Source organism: Chinchilla lanigera, unplaced genomic scaffold (genome assembly GCF_000276665.1).
Source record: "Chinchilla lanigera isolate Chin_1 unplaced genomic scaffold, ChiLan1.0 scaffold00126, whole genome shotgun sequence".
NCBI classification, from domain to species: Eukaryota; Metazoa; Chordata; class Mammalia; order Rodentia; family Chinchillidae; genus Chinchilla; species Chinchilla lanigera.
The window spans coordinates 4,022,155-4,044,247 of record NW_004955527.1 but is presented as its reverse complement, the minus strand read 5'-3'; the positions used below and the strand labels follow the sequence as shown (position 1 = coordinate 4,044,247).

The 22,093-nt window shown below is 47.0% G+C and overlaps 1 protein-coding gene across 1 annotated transcript in view; it reads left to right on the top strand.

Moving 5' to 3' along the window:
* Nucleotides 1–22,093, top strand: part of Prdm2 (PR domain containing 2, with ZNF domain) — a gene marked incomplete in the record, with an annotated part of 99,967 nt that overhangs the window by 61,129 nt on the left and 16,745 nt on the right. The window contains 1 exon segment of the mRNA XM_013507399.1: nucleotides 1,457–5,840. Within this exon segment, the coding sequence (XP_013362853.1) occupies nucleotides 1,457–5,840 (4,384 nt within the window).

Sequence of the window (22,093 nt, the reverse complement as noted above, 5' to 3'; positions counted from 1 at the left end):
CAGTCCACAAGCAGTACTCTGGCTTCATTTCCGAAATATGTATCCGAACTTGAACTGCTTCCTGTCAGCTCCCCCAGCCCCGCCCCCTCTGTGTCACCATGCTGCCCTTCTGGAGCATCGAGCAGGCTTCCCCTGCCCACCTGCCTTTCTCGTCCACCCAGCGTGTTTCATCTTCCTGATAGCAGCTGCAATTCTCTTGGATACAAATCAAATCGTACCACTTCCCCATTAGAGCCTTCTGGTAGCTCCCTGTCGACTCAGTGAAGGCCAGCAGTCTATAACGTCAGTGTTAGTGGTGTCCCTGGTTACCTCTGGTCTCATCTTTGCCCTCCTTCTCTTCCCACCCCTCCCCCAGCCTTACTGACTTCCTTGAACGTGTCTGGCATGGTCTTGACTCTGAGCTTACAAATTTGCTGTTCAGAGGACTTCTCGCCCTCAGATAATTTGCGTGGCTTTTTTCCTTTTATTTAGGCCCCTACCCAGCTTTCATCTTTCTATTGTGTCCTTTCCCCGCCCCCTTTCTCCATGCACACCAGGTTGAGCGGGACATTTCCTGTTTTAGTGCCTCCATAGGCAGTTTAGTCCCAAAGGAGAATGATCACGCATTCAAGAGGCACTAGCAAGAATTTAACTTGGGGATACATTTAGCAGTTTCTTTGTTTCAGTTTGGAATCATGAGAAACAGAAACTTACAGATAGTTTCCTGAAATTCAGTATCAGTGACTCCAGCACAGTTGTAAGCACTGACTCCCAACAGAGCTGTGAGCACCAAACTTTTTTTCATATCTTTTTTAATGAGTACGTATTTGTTACACAGATTAATGGGTTTCCTTTTGGCAGGTTTATACATGCACGTAACATAATTAATCATCTTCGTCCCCAGTCAGTCTGTTGTCCTGCCCTCCCCATAGCTTCACCTTTTTGGGAGAGGAGTGGGGATGGTTTCAGTGTGTGTGATATATTTTGAACAGATTCATCCCCAAGCTCTACAGTTTCTTTCTTTCTTTTTCATTTTCTTTTTCTATTTTAGGAGACAGGGTCTTGCTATGGAGCACAGGCTGGCCTCAAACTCATGGCGAGCCTGCTTCAGCCTTCCAAGTGCTGGGATAACAGGCGTGCACCGCCATGCCTGGCTTACCATTTTTAAGGCTGTAGACATACATGTCTACACACTGAGATGAATCCAAGCGCAGTGTGCGTATTCTTATCTGTTGTATGTCCAGAATGTTGCCTGGCCCAAAGCAAGTACTTTCTAAATAGTTGTTGAAGGGATGAACGAATGAATGAAATGGATTCATAACCAGTTTAACTTATAAATGACTTATATAAGGCGGAATTTATTTACTGCTAACTATACTTATGACACATCTTAGGTGATAATAGGCAGAATCATAGGAATTGACCCAAGAGGGGCTGGTTTTGCCCTCACTTGTGTTTTTCTTCTTGTTCTTTCTAGGTCCTAAAGAAGAGGAAGAGAGGCCTTTGGCTGAAGCGCCTGAACAGCCAACTGTACCGCAGGACGTGGTCAGCCAGGATGCGCTTCCAGAACTGCTGATCCCCCCCGCTGCCTGCGAGCCCCAGCCAGAGCTGGAAGGGAAACAAGAAGCCGCAGACTGTGAGGTGAATGACCTGGAGGAGGAGGAAGAGGAAGAAGAAGAAGAAGATGATGAGTTGGAAGAAGAAGGGGAGGAAGACGCCGACATGCCAGATGAAAGTTCAGTGAAAGAGCCAGAAATACATTGTGACGAGAAGCCAGAGGATTTGTTCGAAGAAACAAAAAGCGTTTCGAATGAAACTCCTGAAGACTCCTCTGAAGTAACTCCTGTCATCGAAATCCCTGAAACTAAAGAGGAGGTCAATGGTGATGTATTTGAAACGTTTATGTTTCCGTGTCAGCATTGTGAAAGGAAGTTTACCACCAAGCAGGGGCTCGAACGCCACATGCATATCCACATGTCTACAGTCAACCATGCTTTCAAATGCAAGTACTGTGGGAAAGCGTTCGGCACACAGATTAACCGGAGACGTCATGAGCGTCGCCATGAAGCAGGGCTAAAGCGAAAACCCAGCGCAGCGGTGCAGCCATCCGAGGACCTAGCTGATGGCAAAGGTTCTGGAGAAAGTGTTGCTGCTAAAGATGAGGCGAATCCTCCCCATCTTGGACAAGACTGCCTGACCTCCAACTCAGAGAAAGTTTCCCAAGAAACAATGCATCCTTCTGCCGTGGAAGAGAATGGGGAAGTGAAGGAATTCCATCCGTGCAAATACTGTAAGAAGGTGTTCGGCACCCACACGAACATGAGACGGCATCAGCGCAGAGTTCACGAGCGCCACCTGATTCCCAAAGGTGTCCGGCGGAAAGGTGGCCTCCTTGATGAGCCGCAGCCCCCGGCAGAGCAGGCGCAGCCCACCCCAAATGTCTACGTACCCAGCACAGAGCCAGAGGAGGAAGGGGAAGCAGATGACGTCTACATCATGGACATTTCCAGCAATATCTCTGAAAATTTAAATTACTACATTGATGGCAAAATTCAGACCAACAACAGCACTAGTAACTGTGATGTGATTGAGATGGAGTCTAATTCGGCAGACTTGTATGGCATAAATTGTCTGCTCGCTCCGGTTACAGTGGAAATTACTCAAAATATAAAGACCACACTGGTCTCCGTAACAGATGACGTTCCTAAAGAGCCTTCGAGCAGCACAAACTGTGAGTCCAAGAAACGGAGGACTGCAAGTCCACCCGTGCTTCCCAAAATTAAAGCCGAAACAGATTCTGACCCCACCGCACCCTCCTGCTCCTTAAGCCTGCCTCTTAGCATATCGACAACAGAGGCCGTGTCTTTCCATAAAGAGAAGAGTGTTTATTTGTCATCCAAGCTCAAACAGCTTCTCCAAACGCAGGATAAGCTGGCTCCTCCTGCAGGGATTTCAGCATCTGAAGTCCCTAAGTTAGGTCCCATGTGTGTGTCCGCACCCGCATCCATGTTAGCCGTGACCTCAAGCAGGTTTAAGAGGCGGACCAGCTCCCCACCCAGCTCTCCACAGCACAGCCCCGCCCTTCGAGACTTCGGGAAGCCCAGCGACGGGAAAGCGGCGTGGTCGGACGCGGTGCTCACTCCCAAGAAGCCCAAGTTAGAGAGTCGAAGCGACTCGCCTGCCTGGGGTTTGTCTGGGAGAGAGGAGAGAGACAGTGGGAGCCCTCCTTGCTTCGATGAATACAAAATATCGAAAGACTGGGTGGCTAGTTCTACTTTTAGCAACGTGTGCAACCAACAACCCCTGGACTTATCCAGCGGAGTCAAACAGAAGGCTGAGGGGACAGGCAAGACTTCGGTCCAGTGGGAATCTGTATTAGATCTCAGTGTGCATAAAAAGCCTTGTGGTGACTCCGAAGGCAAGGACTTCAAAGAGAATCATGCAGCTCAGCCAACCTGTAGCGCTGTCAAGAAAAAGAAACCAACCACCTCCATGCTGCAGAAGGTTCTTCTTAATGAATACAATGGCATCGACCTACCTGCAGAAAGCACTCCTGACGTGACCAGGAGCCCAAGCCCTTGTAAATCCCTGGAAGCCCAGCCAGATCCTGACCTCAGTACTGACTCTCGCTTCTCTACCCCTGCTGCCGAATCCCCCGCCGAAGTGTGTCCCTCGTCACCCGCCCTACAGACGCCTTCCCAGTCGTCCAGTCAGCTGCCTCCTCTCTTGATCCCCACAGACCCCCCTTCCCCTCTGGCGTGTCCTCCTGTGCTAACTGTTGCCACTCCGCCCCCTCCCCTCCTTCCCACTGTCCCTCTTCCTGCCCCGTCCTCCAGTGCATCTCCTCACCGGTGTCCCTCGCCGCTCTCCAACACCACCGCCCAGTCTCCACTTCCAATTCTGTCCCCGACGGTGTCGCCCTCGCCCTCTCCCACGCCTCCCGGGGAGCCGCTCTTGTCGGCTGCTTCACCTGGGCCTCCAACGCTTTCTTCGTCCTCTTCCTCCTCCTCCTCCTCTTCCTTCTCTTCCTCCTCCTCATCTTCATCCCCTTCACCCCCTCCTCTCTCAGCGGTGTCATCTGTGGTGTCCTCCGGTGATAACCTGGAGGCTTCGCTCCCTGCAATAACTTTCAAACAGGAGGAACTAGAGACCGAAAGCCTGAAGCCCAGGGAGGAGCCCCAGTCTGCAGTCAGGCAGGACATCATTCAGGAAACATTCAGCAAAAACTTCATCTGCAATGTCTGTGAATCACCTTTCCTTTCCATTAAAGACCTAACCAAACATTTATCTGTTCATGCTGAGGAATGGCCCTTCAAATGTGAATTCTGTGTGCAGCTTTTTAAGGATAAATCGGATTTATCAGAGCATCGTTTTTTGCTTCATGGAGTCGGGAATATCTTTGTATGTTCCGTTTGTAAAAAAGAATTTGCTTTCTTGTGCAATTTGCAGCAACACCAGCGAGATCTGCACCCAGACGAGGTATGTACACACCATGAGTTCGAAAGCGGGACACTGAGGCCCCAGAACTTCACAGACCCCAGCAAGGCCCAGATGGAGCATATGCAGGGCTTGCCGGAAGACACTTTGGAAACTTCCAAAGAAGAGGAAGAATTAAACGATTCCTCAGAAGAGCTTTACACCACCATAAAGATAATGGCGTCTGGAATAAAGACGAAAGATCCAGATGTCCGGTTGGGTCTCAATCAGCATTACCCGAGCTTTAAACCACCTCCATTTCAGTACCACCACCGAAACCCCATGGGGATTGGTGTGACGGCCACGAATTTCACTACCCACAATATTCCACAGACTTTCACTACTGCCATCCGCTGCACGAAATGTGGAAAAGGTGTTGACAACATGCCCGAGTTGCACAAACACATCCTGGCGTGTGCTTCTGCGAGTGACAAGAAGAGGTACACCCCCAAGAAAAACCCAGTGCCGTTGAAACAAACTGTACAACCCAGAAACGGAGTGGTGGTCTTGGACAGTTCGGGGAAAAATGCCTTCAGACGAATGGGACAGCCCAAAAGACTGAACTTTAGTGTTGAGCTCAGCAAAATGTCACCAAATAAGCTCAAGTTAAATGCATTGAAGAAGAAAAATCAGCTTGTGCAGAAGGCTATCCTTCAAAAAAACAAGTCTGCAAAGCAGAAGGCTGACTTGAAAAACGCCTCCGAGCCGTCGTCTCACATCTGCCCGTACTGCAGCAGAGAGTTCACCTACATTGGGAGCCTGAACAAACACGCTGCTTTTAGCTGTCCCAAAAAGCCCCTTTCTCCTTCCAAAAAAAAAGCCTCTCATTCAGCCAAGAAAGGTGGACACTCGTCACCTGCAAGCAGTGACAAAAACAGTAACAACCACCGCAGACGGACAGCGGACGCGGAGATTAAGATGCAGAACACGCAGGCGCCTTTGGGCAAGACCAGAGCACGCAGCTCAGTCCCTGCCCCGGCCCCGTTACCCTCCTCGTCCTTCAGGTCCAAGCAGAATGTCAAATTCGCAGCTTCCGTCAAATCCAAAAAACCAAGCTCCTCCTCTTTGAGGAACTCTAGCCCGATACGAATGGCCAAAATAACTCACGTGGAGGGCAAGAAACCCAAAGCTGTGGCCAAGAACCATTCTGCTCAGCTCTCAAGCAAAACGTCCCGGAGCCTGCACGTGAGGGTGCAGAAAAGCAAAGCTGTTTTACAAAGCAAGGCCGCTTTGGCGAGCAAGAAGAGAACAGACCGGTTCAGTGTAAAATCTAGAGAGCGGAGTGGGGGCCCCATCACCCGAAGCTTTCAGCTGGCAGCTGCTGCGGACCCAAGTGAAAGCAGGAGGGAGGACAGCAGTGCCAAGCAGGAGCTGAAGGACTTCAGGTAAGCTCAGAGGCTGAGGTGGGGTGAGGACCATGGCTTGCCTGCAGGTGTTTTTATTCTTTTTCTATTTCGTTTTATTTTCCTGTAAATTTTTGACCTGAGTATTTAAAAGAAATAATAACTTTTGGGTAAGTTATAGGTATGAAAGGGATCACTGGTTTGGCAGCCGTAGAAATCAGCAAATAGTTTTTATTTCAGACTTAGGACTCACAGTGGTATCATTTTCTTTAATAGGGCCAGGTATGAATTAAATGTGAAACGGTGGAAAAACTCTCAAAAATACCCCATGTGAAAAGATGAAGTTCTCTCAGACTTCCCTCATATCTTGGGTAATATCTCAGTGTGGGTTTTTTTTGGTGGGGCTGTGCTGGGAATCGAACTCAGGACCTCGCGCTTGCCAGGCTGGCGTTGCGCCGCTGAGCTACGTCCCCAGCCGCACTCAGTGTCTTTGTAGTATTCCTTATCACAGATGACTTCTTAGTTTAAGGTGGATCACCGGTCCATTAGCAAGCCAGCTTGTAGTCTTGTTCAGTGTTTCTGTGCCTTGCTAGTAACAGGGACTGCTTTTATTTTCATGCTTTCTTCCATTGCCAGTGTTTGAATTTTTAAAACTTGCCACATTGGTCAAAACAGAGGACCTTCTTCCTTAAAAATGCCTGTGTTCCTCCCTTCCTCTGCTTCCAGCCCTAGGGAAATCAGCAAGCCGGGTTCCAAAGGGGAAGAAGAGCAGGAGAGGGTGCTCGGAACTACAGGGAGGCAGGACCTCGAGGTTCTCTCGGGCACGTGTGGTACCCAGGGCAGGTCAGCCTCATCTGTCAGTGCCTCTTGCCCCCGGTGATGATACAAGGATTCATCTTAGATTGGAGGTGACCTTTCTGAGTCGCTTAGCCTGACTTGATGTGCATTCTTGGGATTTCTACTGTTTTCCTAACAATGCCCGCAGGTCAGTCCCACGAGGGTTGATCAGCAGACGGCATTTCTGCAAATACTCCTAAATCTTGTTTTTTTCAGAGTACACAGCCTGACCTGGCTCTGGACCTTTGTGGTTATGATTTTCAGTGCCTTACGTTTCTTTGGTATTTCAGCAACCAGAATTAGTGGTAACTGTGGAGCACCCACTATTTAGAAAGGTCATGAGGACACGATTGTGCCATTGTCACTTTAGCATTGATGAGGTAGATTAAGTCATGGCTAAAGAAAGATGTAGAGCCCGGCACACCTATAATCCCAGCACTCAGGAGGCTGAGGCAGGAGGATCACACAGAGCTCAGGGCCAGTCTAGATTATATACCGATACCGTGTCTCAAAAAAACAGGGATTTAAAAAAAAAACAAAAACAAAAACAAAAAAAAGATAAAACAGATGTAAAGAGTAGTATTGGCCAAGGCTGATTTGAATAGCTTACTATAGAAGTAAAGGATCTTTTTTTTAAAACTACTTCTTAAATATGTGAAATAGCTTAGTTACTATAGGTATGATCAGCATGTGGGCTTGGGCCCTGGCGGCCTTCTAGGGGTTAGCCCCGGTGAGAAGCCTGCTTTGCCTCAGCAGCTTACCTATGTACCCGCGTGTGCTCAGCCTGTGTCTGCAGATTCCACACCAGCACATCATGGAGCTGTGTCCTTTTCAAGGTGCTGTCTTAACAGAATATGCCACCATTTTCACAGATTGTACTAAAAAAGGCTTTAGAACATCCTGTTTAATGTTTTTTTTTGTCTCTGACGTTATCTAAAAGACTCACTCACTTTGTACTCGGCAGTATTTATACAACTTAAGGATAAAGTTCATATGAAAAAACTTTAGGTCCTGTTAACAGAGCTGAGTAACTGTGCGTTTAAGAAATTTATTCACTTAACCTCTTACCCGGTGCTTGCAAGAGCCCTTCAGCCTAGCAAGTGCTAAAGTACCTAAATAAGAGTGTCTCTCTTCTTTCCTCCAGTTAATTTTATTTTGCTTCGTTTGATGGTTAAGAGGTTCACATTACTGGTGTGAAATTTATCCTACAGGGAAGCACAGGAGAATCAGATAAGAAAATGCTGGTACGGTTGTATTAGATGGTAGCTCGGCCTCCCTTTTGTGAGTTGCTGGAAATGTGCTGTGGATACATTGTAGTACAACAGGACTCTGTATTTTGACTCTGGACACAAGAGCGGGCATTTCGTCAGAGTTGGTTTTGGTCTTCTTAGTACAAAACTGGGATTCCTAAGCTCAGACCCACGGCGTGTGTAAGACAGTTGCCATTAACATCTTGCCAGGGCTGTTCTAGAGTGGGCCTCATCTTCCGTGTGTGTGTTGTACTTTGTTGATAAGGAGTTGTTTTACTTGCAGTTGGCTTTCCTTCAGTGTGTTTCTACTTGGGAATTTGTTCAGAAATGGTTCAAGGGCCCAAGATACCTCTCTTACATGATGAGAGATAACTTGCTTTCCCCCTTGTTTCTGGTGGTTTTGCTTTGCATTCCCTGTTGCACACAGAGGGTCTTGTCACAGACTGACAGCACGTCTTTTTCCGACTTACTTCTTTACAACAGGGTGTATGATCTGGTCCTCTGCACTCAGGTTTTTGCATTTGAAATCTAGTTTAGGATTTCGTAAGTACTGCCATGAGACTGCAGTAGAGGTTTCCTGTTTACCATGGAGAGCTTAGCAGCTTCACCAGCTTTGTGTCATTCAGGGTATGAAAAAAAGCCGTGTGTCCCACGAAGTCCCTTTCTTAAGACAGAGCAGCAAAGGAAAGCAAGCATGCCACCGTGCCCAGCTTGTCATCTGCCTCTTAATGACACAGTCCTCCCTGAGTTAGCAGTCACGGCCTGGCCGAGGCTTCTTGGTGGTGCTGAATTTAAGTTGTGTGAAGGTTCATTTCCACAGCTCCAGGGAGGCCCATTTTCACCCTTGGAGATCCCAGGATGTTTTCACATCCTTAATGCTCTTTGTAGAGCACAGTGTGTTCTTTTTATACTGAGCTTCCATTGCAGCCAGTCTCGAAAACTTAAACAGAGAGAAGCAGAATGAAATGCCAGACCAGGCTGTCTCACGTTCTGTGAACTGAGGAAGAACTGCTCCCCCTGGCCCCAAACATCTCTGCTGCACCACTCAGAAAGGTTCCTGCTGGTATTTCTTCCAGAGCCTGTGTTTTGGGGATAGGATGCCTGAGTTCCTAAATAGCTTCAGAGTCATTTGTATGTTGCTGTCCCTTTAACATTTGTCTTAACGGTCTCCTCACCTTTTTCTTTAACATGGTCAATTCATTCAAGGTTGTGTTATGTTGTCATTTATCTTCAGTTTTCTTATTTTCTAGGAACTTCCTGTAGAAAAGTCCCCAAAACAAAACAAACCTTAATTGACTAAAAGATATTGCATGCTCAACTTAGAATAAGCACTACGGCCAAGGATACGAAATCTACCAAGCTTGCAAGACCAGTTGAAGCTGACTCAAAAGTCGTAACATACAGCTGATTGCCTCCAGGCTTCTTGCTGCCCTGGTTAGAGTCAGGCATCCGCTCCTTCGCTGGCGCCCACACACGTGCTGGGCTCCCGGGTGATTGACATCCAAAGAAAAGGGCACTGTCAGTCCGGCTAGATGAACTGGCTCCTCGTCACGGGACTGGGAACTCAGATCTGAGTGTGGCCCTTATCTTTGGCCCATAGCAGAGAAGGGAATGATTTGATCTTCACCTTGCAAAGCAAGTTCTCTGTTTTACCAATCTATTGTAGATTTCAGGGAGACAGATTCAGATGCACTCATTTAAAAACATTTGTTCACACACCAGCTCTTGATGCCTTTCTCTTAAACGAACTACAGACAGACAGAGTGAGGCCTTTGGCTGATCTCTAACCCCGCCGCCCCCTTTTTTAAAAAAAAAAAATCACAAGCAGATTGCCAGCATAACGGAGAGGAAACCAGACTGGATATGGACTCTTTTTATGCCTCTTCTAGTGTCATGTTTGTATATCCAAATGGATATTATCCTCTCAGATTATTATCTGGCACTAATTTATAACTATTATATTATGAGAGTATGTAGCAATATATCAACACACAGGCTGCATCCCAGGCCTGTATAGATGTATGTCTACATGTAAGTATCCATGAATTTACTTACCAGGTTTTACACTTCAGTCTAATAGAGATTAAAACAAATTGGCTTCTTCCTGTATCTATGAGAATCATTTCTCCATGCATTTTATGCCTCCCCCCAAATTCATGACTGAGTTGGTGGAAGATGGCTAGGTTGTTTTTCATATTTTTTTTTTTGTTCTCAACTTTAAAAAAGTAATCTACCTCTTAAAAATCTGTAGTTTTAAGACTTGTTTGGTGAACTTGTGCCAGTTTAACCCTTTCACTTATCATTCCCATTTTGTTACATTTCTGTTACGGGGACTTTATGTTGAAATACTGTATAAAGCATTTGTAGCAGTTGAAAAATAAAATATTTAAAATTATTTAAATTGTTTTGGACGCTTCAATTGTACTATATGTGATTACGTTTTATTTTTTGTTTGCATTGTTAATCTGGAGAGTGTTCCTGTATTGAAGTTTGCTGTTAGTTATTTTATTGCTTCTTGTTGGAGAGTGCTATGAAAGATGATGCTAATGGAAACATTAAAATTTACAACTTGACGTACAAAAGGGGTTGTTTGTTAATTCTAACCAACGTAGCCTTGAGAGGGAGAGAGGAATTACTGACAGACGAGGTGGTGTGTGCCGCTGCTCCCCTTCTAGCATCAGGCACACCACTGGCTGGTCAGTTGTGTAAAAGACTTCTTAATGCTGTAACCGCAAACACAACAATTAGGGGAGAATCTGAATGATACATTTCACCTAATTGTAACCAATAAAAACTTTCTGAACACTTGTGGAAGGACTGCATTTTGTGTATACTTGGGAACAGAAGCTGGAAGAAGAAAGTGGTGGAGGGCAGTTGTTTGATGCAAGTGTCCTGTGGTCAGCCCACAGGCCTCTCCTCACCTGCCTCTGCTTGGCGTTGCCAGGACATCTGCTCATGGTAGTTGCTATACCTGTCTTCAGGGTGGCACATCATTGCACAGTGTTGCCAAGAACACCTTGTGAACTTACTTTGCTGAGAGTGAAATAAAGGATTTCATAACTGGGGTCTCAGCTTCCTCCACAGTTTTAATTTGTGGGTTGACTTTATTTTGATGGCTCTAAGCACGAATCGAAGAGCTTGTAACATCTGTGTTAAAAGATGCTTCAGAGTGCTAGTTTTTTTAAAGATGAAAAGAGATGGTTGAATGGAAGCAGCGTCCTGTAGTCCAGCACCTTCCAGTTCTTGTTCCAGCGGTCACTGTGCTTCCTCTGAGCAAGGTGAGGCAGGCTGGCCGGCTGCCCTTGCCCACGTGTTCGCGTTTCTGGCCTACAGTGATCCTTTGTTAGGGAAGCCCAGGGAGGAGGAGAAAGGTTGGTGGGAGTTTGGAAATAGCTATAGTGTTCGTTGTTCTAAACAGCACACCACCGTGAGTACAGGACAGGCAGCGGTGCCCTGTGGCAGAGGCAGAGGCAGATGCTGTGAAATACAAAGCGCTTGTCTGGAAGCCGACCTGTGTTTCCGCCCTGGCCCATCTGCTTGCCGTTAATCTGTTCCCGGTGCCTTCAGAGTATACAGGCCCATCACAAGTGCTTTCTGTGTCCCTCTGCTCCGTTGAGTTAGCCTCGGGCGAGTGCTTCTGCATCCTGGATCTACAGCACAAGAAAGTCCACATAAGTTTGAAGTGGAGCGTGGGCTGAGTCTCTTACCCTTTGCTCGAAGCCCTGAAACACAGCTGTTTACTGAGCGGAGGAGTCTTCACGAAGTCGCTTAACACCTGTCTCATCAGGAAGGAGTGACTCCATTTTGGCTGCTTCTGCTCTTTAGAGGGTTACATTTTTGAAAAATAAAATAGTATCTTCTGTCTCCTCCTGTGATTTCAAAGCATCTGTTTCCCATCATAAATCCCTGTCGGTGCTTCCTGTTTCAGCTTGTTTGCTGCAGATACTTTCTGGCAAGATAACTGATAGAGTACCTTAGTTTATTGAGAATTTAGTGTATACCAGGCTGTGTTCTATAAACTTAGGTTACATCATTAGACAAAACGTTTGATCCCTGTAAGCTTACGTTTTCATAGGGGCCCTTTCCTCCTGAGATACGTCGTATTGAAGCCACTTCACTTTGTCACAGTTCCCCAGGTAGATGGAGATAGTTCTAGCTTCACGTTTGAGAGCTGACATCTAGATGGCTACAGGCTCTCAGTAGTCCAGCTTAAGTGACTAGTGAAATTGCAGTTCATTTAATACACTGGAGGCTCGTGGGGATTTTGATTTGATACTGAAGTTCTTTGAATCAACTGAGTCATACCCACAAAAAAAATCATGAAAGGGAATTTACATTGAAAGTGTGTTCGTGCACAGATAGCTATGAAGAGCAGTGCTGCAAGGGCAGGGCCCTGAAGGAAAAGGGTCTGTTGGCCTGTTCACTTGCCGAGGCCCAGCAGGCCATGGTTTTTCCTCCATGTTAGCACTAACCTTGATGCTTCTGTAGGATCTGGTCTCGGGGACTGTTTTACTAAAGCCTCTTGAGAGTGGATTTGAGAGACTTGAAAACACGGGACGCACAAGCCCTGACTTGCAGCACATTGCTTTTGCGTTCACCTGGAGAGCTTGTCCACAAACCTGTCCAGGCCCTGCGGCCAGTTTCCAGGAGACTGCTGGTGGGGGACGGGCGCCACTGGGTAGTCAGTCCAGTTTAAAGGCTCTGCGTAATTTCAGTGCACACTTAGGAACTTCTGAGTTCACGTTGGAACAATTAAAATGTAGCTCTCAGTTGCAAGAGCATGTGTGCATTCTCCTATGAGCCTCACAGTGCCACCGTGATCCTTATAATCACCCTGAAAGTAGGCACAGTTCTTATTCCCGCTGGCCAAAGGCTGTGGGGTTGATCTGGGCGTGAGGAGCCACGGCCGTGCTGAAGCCACTCCCGAGCCCTGGGCTCAGGACAGTGTACTAATGGCAGGGAGAGAGGGCAGGCTCCAGTGGAGATGGGGCGGTGCCCTGTCGTGCAGTCTGTCTGTCTTGTGTTCATTCCAAGGCTGGGCTCCGTGGGCTGCTCTCTGGTGCCTTGACCTTCCTGCCACAGGGCTTGCCTTGCAAGCAGGAGCATAAATACACGGGGCTGTGGGATAAAAATAATAGAAATGAGGCCAGATTGGTGGGGAAGATGACCTCCATGTTACCATTAAAATCCCAGATAAATTAAAAACATCCAGTGTTTAAAAACAAAAAATGGAATGGAACAAAATTGGATCTCTGTGAGTGGGCGTGAAGGGAATGTGGAATGCTCCCTGGTTTGAGGCAGTGCCGTAGGCCCACAACCATACGTTCCCTAATTGGCACCACCGACCCTGGCTCTCTTCTCACCTGCTGCTCGCCCTTGTGCTGTTTCCTCTCCCAGGGCCGGTAGAGAGGATCTGATGAGCTTTGGGGTAAATTCAGCGTGGCTTTTGAGTGTTTACTGCGTGTTAGGTACTGAGCTAAGTAAGCACTTGAGAACTTGAATCTTGACCGTCACATCATGAGGGCAGTGGCTTTTGCAGGCGGGGTACAGATAGGAGGGAAGTGATTTGTCCAGAAGGTACAAGACTCGAGCACAGTTGGGATTTGAGCAGGACCTGTTGCTAGGTGGACAGTCCAGTCTCCTGTTGGGACATGCCCCTGCCCCTCCATGGACCAAGCAGTCCAGGTTGCTCTTGCCATGCGCTTTATCCGCACTCTGCCGCAGAAGCCGTGCTCATTAGCGTCAGGCTCTTTCAGTTTTGAAAATGATTCTAAAGGCTTCATCCCGGAGTCTCCTCGTACACCACCATGGTACCTTGACCTGCTGGTATTAATCCAAAGAGACAGTTGATCTCGGCTTCCCTCCCTACCTCATCAGATAGTAGTGTGTTAGGTGCTGGTGGTAAATTATTTTCAAGTACAGGATTAGAACCTGGAGGGTACGTAGAATATTTCATTTACTTTCTGGATTAAGAATGAGAACTGGAAAAACTTATCAGGACTTTGCATTGAATTACTTGCTGCGGTTGCAGAAATTACATTCAATTGTGAGCCGCTAAACAGGGCTTGGAAGTACTTTTATTAGAATAAATTTGTTGATCTGTTGCAGTAATAGGATTTGCACATGCTTGCATTTTCTGCCTCACTTGTGCCAGCTGGATTTCTTTTCAGCTCTTTCAGATAGTAATACAGAAGGCAGACGGATATTGCAGAGAACATAAACATTTTATGGAAGACGTTAGCACCTAAATGTGATTTCCCATGTCCAGCCAGCAAACCATGGCGAGAAGCCACATTCCTAAATGCCACTTGATGGCTGCTACCCGAGTTCCTTAGGGAGCGGAGTGAGTGCTGGAATGTTGCTTTGGTAACGACCAAATCTTTGGGGCTTTAAAGGGGGGGGTTTATGTTCTGGACAGGAACGTCTTAAACATTTCCGTATCAATCTTTAGAAAACTACTGTATAATCTGGAATTCTACTTAGCTGCTTAATTTCAGCATCCATTCTGAATGTAAATTTTAAACGATTCGTTTGAAAAAAAACCTCCAACTTGCTGTACAGGTAAAGAACAATGTATTTAAGGTTTACAATACAGTTACGGCAATTTTAGTTTTTAACTTAAAAACAATTGCAACTCAAAGCAATTGGATTTGTTAATGCTTAATTTTGTCAGAATGGATTTTAATATTTTGTACTGGAATGAAGTTATCTAAAACTCATATGGAGTCAATTTGCCTTGCAGTAACATTCCCTTCTCACTTTATTTTTATAATCACGACCAATCCTTGCCAGCCCAGCTAGAGAATGGGAACATTTTCAGATGGCTTCTATTTCCAAGCTATTATTGGACTTGTGAATGCAGGCACATTCTCCTTTAGTGATTCAGTTGGTCCACCATTCATTGAACATCTTCAAATGGTCAGTCTGGCTCATCAGAGTGCCCGCCTGTAGGTCTCATGACCTCTTCCGCAGGGACAGGGGGCAGCCTTGTGTGCTGGGACCTTGAGAGGCCCCTTTTGCTTTAGCAGACCCTGTGGAGGGAGTTGAGGTAGTATGCTTGTTCTTACCCAGGAGGCTCTGCGCGGAGTTCGTCACGTGGCTTAGCTCGTTTTGGTCTCTTCCCAACCAGAGATGGATTAATGTTCTCATTTATGGATAACCCCACTAAGTCGAGGTGGCGTTGCTGGAAGTACCTCCCTCAGCTATGAGTGGGGATCCCCAAACCCAGATGCCGATCCGAGGGTCGCTGTGCCCCACTGTGATCTGAAACCCGTCTACTTGGGTTTTAGAGCGCCTCAAATGCAGGTGGTGCTGCTGTCATCGCCTAGGTGGTGGTTTCGTTGCCGAGTGGTTGTACAGCGTAGTGGGAATAAGCGTCGGTTTTGAACTCCCCCGGATCTGGGATTTCATTCCCTGGGCCCCCATTGTAACACGTGGAGCCTGAGCTTCTTGGTCTGAGTGGAGTTAACCCTTCGCCTTCCCCTTCCCACCGTGGAGCTGTTGAATGATGTGGCATGTGTTCGCGGACGGCTTCAGTGATGTGGCTGTGACTACCGTAATAACAGACCTCAGAGGGCGCCACTGAATTACCACCAGGGTTAGTGACCTGCCGCGGGTGGGAAGGGGCAGATGAACTTGGCTGTTGATGGTCACTGAGGAACTTTCAGGGGAGGCTGCTGAAGAAACTGAACACTTTTCAACAATCTTGAATGAAAAATGATTCATGGGAACTGAGAAACATCTTACAGAATGGACGATCACCGCCTGGTCCCTCGTCCCTCTCCGCTCTTCCTTGAGCTGCCTTAAGCATTCTGCACTGGTTCTGGCATGTGTCCCTGCATCTCTCTTCCCTCCTAGAGGAAGAATTGTACTCAGGAACTTTGTGGTCATGGCTGTACGTCTGGCATTGAGCATGTGCCTGGCAGGTAGTAGTTACTCTATAAATACTTGCTGAATAAAATACTTGAACCTTAGCTTCATCTCATACTCCTTCTGGGACCTTATCTTTTCGAGTTACTTCATCTCTCTGAGCACTGTTTGTTTTCCTGTAAAGTCTGACTGCGGAAGACGGTGTGAAGACAGCAGACACCATAGTAGCGAGTGCCATTGTAGCAGGGCCATTAACACTGGCTGTTGTTCTCATTGGTACTGAGAGATGGACTCTTAAATCTCAATTGGAATCTGGTGAGTGACCGGTGCTGAAGTGGCTGTCACATAAGATTTCACAGCAGCACTGGTTGGAGTAGCCAGAACTTGTCCTCACCATCTCTTTCCTGTGCCCAGGGACAGAGGTCCCAGGGCCCTTTAACTCCCCTGGTCCTACCACCAGTGACATCAGGGACTGTGCTGTGCCTCAGGTGGGTCAGGGCTCTTAATTTACAGACGGTAGGTTTGCCCTATGGCAGGTGCCCTGCCCACATGTTAGAACTAAAGAGAAACCACCTGTAGAGACAGGAAATCATTTTCCAAGCCAAGTGGGAGACAGGTGATTCGTTCTTACTCTGTCAGTCCCCCTAACTTCTTTTTCTTGGCCTTGACCTTTGGAGCCAAACAAAGATGTTAAAAGGCCTAGATTCAGAAGAAAACTTTTCATTAGCTCTGTAAAGCTGAAAATTTAACCAATGAACCCCATTCACTGAAATAATACAAGAATGTTTGCTGAACTTTTAAGTTGTCACTAGCCACTGTTTTAAGGGATTTCATGTATTACCCTAGTCTTTTTAACAACCTTGTGAGATAAATACTCGTGTCCTCCCATTTTATAGATGGGAAAACTGATCTAGTGTGGAGAACCACTTAGGCGACTCTCCTTGAAAGAGGAGCAATTGCCTCCATTTTGGCTGTGCCTGACCCTGTTTCCATGTATTGATGTGTACAGAGCTGGCTAGGGCTTTTCCTTATCCCTTCAGTTGGCTTTAAGCAATGCATATAGGTCCAGCTGAGGTGCTGATGGTAATCTTTGGAGATGGCAGGTATGTTTCCCTGGACCCCGCTGTTCCCATGAGTGAGTCAGGATGTGGTGGGATGTGTGAGCCAGTGCTCCATGCTGTTGGCTGGGATCAGATCGAGTCTCGGGATAGAGGCTATAACTTCCTGGGGCTTGAAAAATTACACATCAGAGCTGAAGCACCGAGCCCAAAACATTAGATGCTATCTCAGTTGTGTTATGCAGATCCTTCTCTCTGCACATCCTTCTCTCTGCATTGGCAGAGGTGATTTCAGGCCTCCCACCTACCCCAGCTCACAGCACTCACCTACTTCCCGCCACTCTCAGTCACATCCTCAAGCCACTCCTTCTTCACGAATGAATAAAATCAGTTCGGTTGGTCCTGGGCCGACCGAAAAGGCCTTTGTTCTGGATGGCCATCATTGTGGCTGGACTTAGGACTCCTTGGCTCTCCATAACTACAAATATATCCTAGTGTCCATTCTCGCCATGGGTTGCACTGGAAGTGGTAGATTGGAATTAACTCTCTAGAATTCCAGTAACTTTTCATGGGATTACAAATAGAAACTTCCTGGGCCGTGACAAGGATTGGGAAGGGCTCTCTATAACTAGTAAGAAGGGGAACCAGAACTCTCTCCGTTCAGCCTGGCTGGTCTCCTAATTATGAGTGCACCCTGCCTCTGGCTGGCAGATCTGGGAGTGAGGAAGGTGGCAGCCCTTGGTAACTCCCCTGCTGTAGCTTCCTAATGATTTCCCTGAAGGGGTTAAGAAACGAGGAGACTCCTCTTGTTAGGAAGCAGCTATGCAAGTAGACATGTACCAGATAATTTGAAGGAACTAAAGGGCAGTTGGGTTGAATAGCTGTTGTCCTTGGAGTACCACATTTTGTATGTTCATGGGAAGTGTACGTACGCCAATCGAGGAGCGGTTTCAGGCACTGCCTCGACTGCGAATCAAACCCTGTTCCTAGAAATACTTCCAGCCACAGCTGGGGAGTAAGTTTCTCTGTGTGGGGAGCAGCTGCCTGGGGTACAGCGTAGAGCTGGGTACTGGGGCTGGGTTCATGCTTAGAGAAAGGAGGCGACCTCCCAAGGGCTCCCGTCAGCTCTGGATGCAGAAAGCAGATGTTTTGCAGTGCCAGGTGTGGCCGTTGTGCTCTCGCTATATCAGCCCCTCCCCTGCTTTTTAAAAGTGTGCTGGCCATTGTTTCACCTTGGGTTGAAGGCTCTTGTATCAGCCCTAGTACTCCCTCTTGGAAAGTGATGCCCTCTGAGGTGGTTCAGGCATCCAGGACATCCTTCCCGCACCACAGGCTACAGGAGCTGGAGACAAGAACGAGGCTATCAGACCTGCTAAATTTGTGGTTCACTGTAGCTCTTGGTTCTTTGCTGGACAAGTGCTTTCAGGACAGGAAAGTGTTTGGCGTGATAAAAAACATTCCTTTTTCTGTTACAAGCTCCTCAAATGCGTGTCTTAAGTGACTCGCTCTAGACAATGAGTTTGGTGAAAGTGTAGTTAATCCCTTCCTGGGTATGGTTTAAATAAGTTTTCTGTTTGATAGTTCGAACTACGAAGTGCTGAATCCTGAGAGCTTTAGGCAGGTGGTCGCTGCAGAGCCCTGGAGGTACCTGTAGTTTGTCATCTGTTCCTGAGGCAGGGGCTAGTGAACCTGCTTGGTGATTTTCTCTTCCTGATTTCGGGTATTGCTCCAGAAGTCTTTCTGAATTTCTCTAATAGCCACTGTATAGCTTTGCAGGTGAGAGTGTTTTACTCCTCTCTTCATTCATATCTGAGGTTCCTTTGAATTTTGCAGTTGAAATCAAATCTGTCTCGATAGACCTGTGTCACATGTCATAGCTGAAATAGGTGCAATGCTAAATTAATTCATCATTATCACTAGTGATGTTTATATCTTAAAAAAAATTTTTTTTTAAAGTTACTGATGGAGCCCCTGAATGCCAGGCAAGAGCAAGTGTTCGTTAAGGTGACATTCTGAGCTGCGTTTGGCACCTGAATAGGTGCGGGGAGAGTTTTGCTCTTTCAGTATGAATGGTCTTGTTAATCTCAGAGGGAGAAAGCGCCATTTTCCAGCTGTGCTGCAGGTGTGTGCGGCAGCCCCGCCTCCTGTTACCTCTCCTATGGTTGGTTGCTCGGTGCACCGCCCACGTCAGAATCACCTGGGCGGTTTATTAAACATTTCAGACCTACTAAACCATGATCTCTGGGGTAAGACTTGAAGTCTTTATTATGTCAGCTTCTCAAATGAGCCTTAGCCAAACTCCAGAGTTCTCTCCATCTCAAGGAAAGAAAACAAAATGAATGACAAGGATTACCCATCTCATTCGCTTTCAACTTTAAATTCTTTTCCTTTGTTTATTTACGACCTCTTGATATATTTACAGCACTTTCAGTTCTCAGAGCACCTTCACCTTTCCCTGTATTTTCCTTATTCCTTGTAACTGTCCAGGGACAGATAAACTAGGGCAGCGCTGAGTGTCACAGCTGAGGAGAAACAGGATTTGCCAGTGTGTCTGTGATTGCTCTGTGTGTCCTGAGGACGTATGAGTTTGGTCCTTTCCTAGGATGAGTCTCGTGCGACACAGTGACTGCTAGGAAGCTCACCATGCTCCCCCGTTCCTTGCTGGTGCACCATACACTTAGCACATACTCCGTATTTGTAGAAGAATGAAATAAGAACAAAAGCAAGCAATCTCGAGGGACAGTAGAGTCAAATTACCACTCCATTCAGAGACTTACCTATATGACGCTAACTCACGACTTTTTGGGTTAAATGTTAATCTCGGGGCAGCTAATTGCTGACCACAGTACAGAGCATTGTTTCAATAAGTAATTAAAGTCAAGTTGACAGAAAAGTTTCAGTTATGTGATGATAGCTACTTACAATCAATATCAAACAGTTACTGTTTTAGGGCGTAGTCCTTCAGATTAAGAATGCAGAATAACGGCTGATCAGTAAGCCATAGAGACCCGAACAAAACTGTGGTTCATTCAAAGACATTAGTAAAATTATATTCTCCCTTTGCCAGTCTACACTGGACCACATACCAAAGATCTGAGTCCTCCTGCGCTTCGACTATAACTGAGCATTCTGAACTTCACAGAGTAGAACTACTCCAATACTTCTGATTTTTAGGTTTTGTTTTCCCAAGTTTTGGACCTGTAAACAGCCACTCTCCCTTTGGCACCTGCTTTATATTCTATACCCTAACACCTATCATGTCCTAAAGACTCCCTCTAGTAGAGCCATCCAGAACACATGGTGACAGGTGATTTTCCTTTCATAGTCCTTAGGCTCAAAATAACGAAGCCCGTCTTGTTAGAGCTTCAACATCAGTTAACTTTGCGGTGTCATTTGCACTTGCCTGGGTTATGTTGAATAAAGCTTTTCCCCAAACTGGAAGGGCAGCCAGTGTCACTGTCATTTCTCCACCGTGCTCTTGAGCCCCACGAATCAGAGCTCCTGAGGAAGGTGACTCGAAAACTTGAGAGTAATGTAAATGAGCACTCGGAAGAGGGGAACACCGAGGTCTCGGTCTCCTCCTCGGTCATTTGGTCTAGGGCTGAGCTCTGGCTGAGGAAGAATCAACAGAAGAACATTTTGCAAAGCGCAAGGCCTGGGAGTGGTAGGTGGTAGCAGAAATCCTCCTGGACTTCATTACAGCGCCCAGGGTAGATAAATGACCCAGTTGAAACTCAGCCCATGTAATCATGGGGGGATCTTGGGTGCTGCTGCAGTCCCGACCACCGCTCCCAGGAGCAGCCCGGTGCGTACATTCCCAGCAGCCTAGAGAAATGCATGCCAAAGGTCAACTGTGTTTGTTCCCAGACCCGTTGAGGCCACTCACATGTATTGTACTCATATGATTTAATTAGATGTTATCTTCATCCAAACTGATGACAGCATAGAGTTATTTTATGAAAGCAACTTGAAAACCAGTTGATGCTTAGAAAGGCTCATAGTACTTTGCTTAAAAACCTCAATCCAGTTAAGTGTGGGCAGGAATTAAAAACGTGCAGGAGGTGGGGTGGAGGTCATGGAGCGTAGGAAGGTTTTTGTACTGATTGTTTTTATTCTCACCCAACTTTAAAAACTGGAAATCTAGATGTCGTAGTGAAGAAGGGCAGTGCAGGTCTTGGCCACTTGTTTACCCAGTAATAGAGGGCTGAGGCCTGGTGGATGCCAGGCACTGTGTGGAGCATCTAGCAGTGGCCAAAACAGGGAGTTCACTTTTATGGAACTCACACACCAGGAGACACTAAACAGGGAACCATCCAGAGCATCAGATGATGCATGCAGCAGAGGGAGGAAAAGTAGGGAGTAGGGGACAGAGTTCTGGAGTGGAAGTGGGGGTGGGAGATGCCCATCTTAAATGTAGGCGTCAGAGAAATCCTGGCAAAAAAAAAAAAAAAAAAAGGATTACCAAAGATTTGGAGATGAGGGAAGCATCCTGAGAGCAGAGGGAAGCAAAGCACCTGGCAGCAAGAACAGCCAGTGCAAAGGTCCTGGGGTGGGAGCCTCCCTAGCATGCTCAAGGAATAACAGAAGCCCTGTGCCTGGATGGGGTGAGGTCAGGGAGTAACTAGGGTCAGTTGTCAGGAGATATGACAGCCATTGTAAAGATTTGGCTTTTACTCTAAGTGGAAGTCATTGCAGGGATTGAGGGAGGAGTAATACAGTGTGAAGCATGTTTTGAAAGCATCACTCTGCTGGTCTGTGGAGAACAGTGTGGGAAGGGGCAAAAATATCAACAGAGTGCAGTTAGGGAGCAAAGGCAGTGCCCAGGTGAGAAGGAGCAGCTCAGCTGTGGTGCAGCAGTGGGGTGGTGAGTAGCCGTGGATTCTGGGTTTCTTTTGAAGGTAGAGCCACAAGTTGTCTGAGGACTGGAGCCCATGTACAGGGGCTGTGTGTGCTGGGGTGAGATTGTGGGCGTGTTAAGTTCCAGATCCCATGTAGTCGTTCAAGGGAGACCTGGAAGCAAAGGTGAACAGATTTGGAGGTCAGAAGAAAGGCCCCAGCTGAAAATGGAGACTTGGGAATCTTCTGGCTCTATGCGGTGTTAAAATGGCAGGAACCCTAGAGAATGAGCATAGAGGAAGAGGAGAAGCCCAGAAATTGTGTCTGGGTTACTCCAGCACCATTGAACCGATGCCTTTGAGCTGATGCTCGAGAGAGCTGGGAGCAAGACAAAGCAAGAGGGAAATTCCACTGGAGAGACGCAGAGGGAGCGGGTAGGTCAGGG